The sequence below is a fragment of the Trifolium pratense genome, linkage group LG6 (genome assembly GCF_020283565.1).
Source record: "Trifolium pratense cultivar HEN17-A07 linkage group LG6, ARS_RC_1.1, whole genome shotgun sequence".
Lineage (NCBI taxonomy): Eukaryota > Viridiplantae > Streptophyta > Magnoliopsida > Fabales > Fabaceae > Trifolium > Trifolium pratense.
Genome location: NC_060064.1, coordinates 9,236,524 through 9,242,009, shown reverse-complemented (window position 1 = coordinate 9,242,009; position 5,486 = coordinate 9,236,524). Strand labels below are relative to the sequence as shown.

Genomic DNA, 5,486 nt, shown 5'->3' with positions numbered 1-5,486 from the left:
TAATTATTTTCAAAATTATTTCAATATAAATTTTTTAAATTTCAAAAGTTAAAGATAAAAGTAACGAGAATCTCGACTTAAAAATTAAATTTCGAGGAACTTTTATAATGTTCTAAACATTTTTGAAAAATAATCATTCAAAAATATGCATTGGTTTAATAACAATTAGTAAATACTAAAATTGCATGCATGATAATTTTGTAGGGACCAAAATATTTTACTCTTTTGTTAGGACAAAAAAATAAAATTTGATAATTTTTTTTGTCTCTTGAATCAGATATGTCTCAAATTTGATGACTTTTAATGTCAGAAGAATTTTTTTTCTTCAAAATATGTGATTTTTGGTCTCAAGATTCAATATTTGAAATAATAAATTACAAGAGTTTAGACCAAAATTGCAATTTTTAAAATAGAAAACTATTTTCACGAGTTTGATAAAATAGGGAGACTAAAAGTACATATAAGCCAAATCATTTTTAAAAGCTAAAACAAACAGACTCTAAGGCTCCTTTTGATAAGATCACATTTTGAGCTTATAACTTATAAACTCGTATGACAAAAAAAAAATGTTGGATAAATGTTTTTTGAAAAGAGGTTATAGCTTATTTTGCTAGCTTATAGCTTATCATTTTTTCTTTCAATTTTACCAATGTTACCTTACTTGAAAAAAATAAATATTAATTAAAATATTTTTTTAATATAATTTCATACTTATAAATTAGTTCAACCGCTAATTTTACTAAATATTACGAATTAAATCAACTTGCTATAAACTAAAAACTACTTTATAAACTATTGATAATAATTTCATCAACTATTAAATAGCTAACACCTCTCCAATATTTTTTACCACTAAATAGAGCATAAATATTAAGGTGTTTTACATCATCTAAATTTGTACTGTATTGCAGAAACTAAAATAAATTCCATACACTAATCCCTCCGTCTCATTTTAAATGACATATTTGACCATTTTACACACTTTAAGAAAAATACATAAATAAAGGAGATAGTTGTATAATTACTAAATTGCCATTACTTTTTCCATTATTAGTAGTAATAATTAAATTGATTGAGTATGCCACACATAAACAGGGGTTCACATAAAGAGTAAAATTGAAAAAAATGATTTTGAAAGTTGTATTTGTATAAAACATTTATTTTGGGATAAATCAAAGTAAAAAAAAGTCATTTAAAATGGTAAATAAAAAAAAATAAAAAAATAAAATTTAATCCAACAATCGTTTTCTATTTGTCGTTGGTGTATTATTTTCCTGATCTCAACTCTCTTTTGGTAACAGACTGCATTGCTTTTGGCAGAGGGGTGGCTCACTTCGAAACAAGTGACAAAGACACATGCATGTTCATCCACTCAACGGTCAAGATTCTCTCTATTTCCCATCATTAAACTCCACCTTCACCGTTCGATTCATCTCTATCACACACCCTCTAACAACTAACCATGGTTAGTTAAATATTTCCCATCTATCTTCTCTCAACCATTTTCCCCTTCATTTCCTCTCTCCCTCATAATGAAGTGGTTTTGTTCTTTCTCTCACTCTCTCAACTCATCTCTTCATAACTCTCTCTACTCAATAATGTAATTAATTAAGCTTAGATTTTCTTAGATCTATCCAATTTCATCATCTTTTTTGTCAATTTTCTTCTCTTCCATACAAATTTTCATTTTTTTTCTTCTTCTTCATATCTACTGTAACCGTATTAGAAAATTTGTGTTCTTTATGGTAGTTATCATGCAGATCCAAACTGAAAAATGTAAATTTTACTATTTTCATTAGTAATTTTTATTAGTACCCTTTTTGTCTTTTAAGTTATTTTACCTTTTTTTTTTTTTCCTTCTAGATCTCTCATCATGTTCTAGTTTAAGTCAAGATCTGTTTTTTCCACTCTGATCTCAAAAGGGTATTCTCAGTTTTTTAGATCTTGTTTTCTATCTTTGTTTTTTGTTTCCTTGTTAAGAGAGTATGAAAGTTTTCCACGAAAGTGTTGAAAATTGGATCTTTTGAGTAATTGAAAGAAAGAAAAAAAATGAATTATTTTCCAGACGAGGTAATAGAACATGTGTTTGACTATGTTGTGTCACATAGTGACAGAAACTCTTTGTCTTTGGTATGCAAAAGTTGGTATAGAATAGAAAGATTTACAAGGCAAAGAGTTTTCATAGGAAACTGTTACTCAATTAGTCCTGAGAGGTTAGTGGAAAGGTTTCCTGATCTGAAATCTTTGACTTTGAAGGGTAAACCTCATTTTGCTGATTTTAGTTTGGTTCCTCATGGTTGGGGTGGTTTTGTTTATCCATGGATTGAAGCACTTGCTAAGAGTAAAGTTGGATTGGAGGAACTTAGGTTGAAGAGGATGGTGGTTTCAGATGAGAGCCTTGAGCTACTTTCTCGTTCTTTCATGAATTTTAAGTCTTTAGTTCTTGTTAGCTGTGAAGGGTTCACTACTGATGGTCTTGCTGCTGTTGCTGCTAATTGCAGGTGAGAAAGGATGAATCTTGTGTTATGAATTTTGTTTTTTTTTGGTTTTTGTTGTCTTTGTTTTCATATGGTGTTTGGATTTTGTGGTACAATTTTGATTTGATTATTTAATGTTTTTTTTATAGCTGTACTGTTAAAGGTATGATTATTGTTGTCTTTATCTTGTTCGTACTTTCAAAATTTCAATGTTTTGTATATTTTTAGCTTGTGTTCTATGTGACTACAATTAGAGAATATTAGTACAGTTAGCTCAGGAAAATGGTTGAATGACTTTGAACTTAACTTTACCTCATGTATAGTTTTTGGAAATACTAGTCTTTAATAGTATCTTGTAAAGTACTCCCTGATATAGGAAAATAAGTACTTGTATTTGATCCTAATTTTTGACCAATTATTACATACACTTTTTTTTTATTGTATATCCTTTTAGAGGAAGTATCTTAAGTTGGGATCTTGTATTATGAAGCTGTGAATAATTTATGACTAGCGGTTTTAGTTGTATGCGATATTTATTTGGGGTTAGGGAAAATTTTGTTGAGAAATATGTTTTGGCTGGTTGAGAGTTTCCTTTGTCATGTTAAACGTGTTCTTGAATCCCTATATGGTTTGTGTTGTTGAAATGTAGGTCTCTTAGGGAGCTAGACCTGCAAGAGAATGAAGTGGAAGATCACAAAGGACAGTGGCTAAGTTGTTTTCCTGAAAACTGTACATCACTTGTCTCTCTTAATTTTGCTTGCCTGAAAGGAGAGATTAATATCGGAGCACTTGAGAGACTTGTGGCAAGATCACCTAACCTCAAGAGTCTGAGGCTAAATCGTTCTGTGCCTGTTGATGCTTTACAAAGGATACTAATGCGAGCGCCTCAGCTAATGGATCTTGGAATTGGATCATTTTTCCATGATCTCAATTCAGATGCCTATGCAAAGCTTAGGACTACCATTCTTAAGTGCACGTCGATAACCAGTTTGTCGGGATTTTTGGAAGTGGCTCCTTTTAGCCTTGCAGCTATGTATCCAATTTGCCAGAACTTAACATCGTTGAACTTGAGCTATGCAGCTGGCATTCAGGGCAGTGAACTGATAAAACTTATTCGCCACTGTGGGAAACTTCAGCGCTTATGGGTAACTATATCAAGCTTAGATTCTATTCCTTTTACTTGTTACTACATCCCTTCTTTTTAATTTGTCGTTTTAAGAATATTTACAAATAGCAAGAAAACTAATAAATTGTTACTTTTGATGAAATTATTTGTCTTTATTATAAATACTCTTAACAATTTATTAGCTTAATTTATATTGACAAAACAATAATCAATGTTGCAGATAATGGATTGCATTGGAGACAAAGGACTAGGTGTTGTAGCTACTGCATGCAAAGATTTACAAGAATTGAGGGTTTTTCCTTCGGCACCATTTGGAAATCAAGGAGCTGTTACAGAAAAAGGACTGGTTGCAATATCAATGGGATGCCGCAAGCTTCACTCGTTACTCTACTTCTGTCACCAGATGACAAATGCTGCTCTCATAACAGTGGCCAAGAACTGCCCAAATTTTATCCGATTTAGGTTATGTATTCTCGATGCAACAAAACCTGACCCCGACACAATGCAGCCATTGGATGAAGGCTTTGGTGCAATTGTGCAGTCATGCAAGCGACTGAGGAGGCTGTCACTCTCCGGTCAGTTGACCGACCAGGTGTTCCTTTACATTGGAATGTATGCCGAGCAGCTTGAAATGTTGTCAATTGCATTTGCTGGTGAGAGCGACAAGGGAATGCTCTACGTATTGAACGGATGCAAAAAGCTTCGCAAGCTTGAGATAAGAGACTGTCCTTTTGGCGACACAGCACTTTTAACCGACATAGGGAAGTATGAAACAATGCGATCCCTTTGGATGTCGTCATGCGAGGTGACTGTTGGAGCGTGCAAGACATTGGCTAAGAAGATGCCGAGCTTGAACGTGGAGATCTTCGGTGAAGGTGAACAAGCAGATTGTTATGTGGAAGACGGACAAAGAGTCGAGAAGATGTATTTGTATCGTACAGTGGCTGGGAAAAGGGAGGATGCACCGGAATATGTATGGACTCTTTAGGTGCATTTTAGGTTCAGTTTAATTTTTCTTGTTGTTAAGCTGTTTGTACTTTGTTTAGGCTGACTGATTAATGCAATTTTATACCCTCCGGATATGTAGTGGTTTGTTATTTTATTTTCTCTTGAACTTTGCTAGCTTTTTATACATAAATATTAGACGCCACTTCATTAATATGTTGAATCTTGGTTTATCTACTTCTATTCTATGATGCACAATTCTCCTTCATCTTGCATGTTGAGCTTATGCATCTCTGATAAATCACAAGCATTTTACTTTGAAAACCCTCTCTGATTTTCTGTATGTATTCGAAGTGTACAACTTCAAATATTTTTGCGGCGAACCTATATCAAGGGTTATGCTAACATGTGCTGTAAACCTTGTTTTCTCCAATAGTTAATATGGATGTTAAACTTGCTGCTGCTCTCATAAGGATTTCGAAGAAGCTTAGGGACAATAAGAATATGTTATTACTATGAGCTCTCTCTAGCACAAATTGTTTGGGAGAACTGAGAACAATTTTCGCCCATATTTTATTCACCTCACGGCCCGAACTCTGGGTTAACATAATTTTTTTATTTATTTTTTATGTTATTACTTATTACAAGAAACAAAGCTAAGAGGCTCCAAGAGAAGATGAAAGGAAAGCTCACTACTTTGGTTTAAAATTTATTGGAGAGCTCAATGATAAATATTTCAAGTGTTTTGTTTATTTTAAATTTCATGGATGTGTAATAAATTTGTTGTTGAATTGAATTTTTATATTTTTAGTTGTATTTTTTTTCTTTCAATGATGACAGTTGTGTAAAGAGGATGCATATCCAATATTCATCTCGAGTTGTTGGTCGATTAGTAATATAGAGGGGGTGTGAATAGCCTTAAGTTTGAATAGTAGTTA

General features: G+C 32.5%; 1 protein-coding gene across 1 annotated transcript; it reads left to right on the top strand.

Moving 5' to 3' along the window:
- The first annotated feature begins 1,304 nt into the window (after window positions 1-1,304).
- On the top strand, window positions 1,305-4,771 carry LOC123888136 (protein AUXIN SIGNALING F-BOX 2-like). Its single transcript, XM_045937097.1, has 3 exons — window positions 1,305-2,501; window positions 3,127-3,622; window positions 3,824-4,771. The coding sequence occupies exons 1-3, from the start codon at window positions 2,050-2,052 to the stop codon at window positions 4,589-4,591; spliced, it is 1,716 nt and encodes a 571-aa protein (XP_045793053.1). The 5' UTR covers window positions 1,305-2,049; the 3' UTR covers window positions 4,592-4,771.
- Window positions 4,772-5,486: the final 715 nt, after the last annotated feature.

Excerpts from the sequence above, each read along its gene's own strand:
- LOC123888136 (XM_045937097.1), top strand. The coding sequence starts at position 2,050 with ATGAATTATTTTCCAGACGAGGTAATAGAACATGTGTTTGACTATGTT. Across the intron at positions 2,502-3,126 it reads GCTGTTGCTGCTAATTGCAG|GTCTCTTAGGGAGCTAGACC; the intron begins GTGAGAAAGGAT and ends GTTGAAATGTAG. Across the intron at positions 3,623-3,823 it reads GGAAACTTCAGCGCTTATGG|ATAATGGATTGCATTGGAGA; the intron begins GTAACTATATCA and ends TCAATGTTGCAG.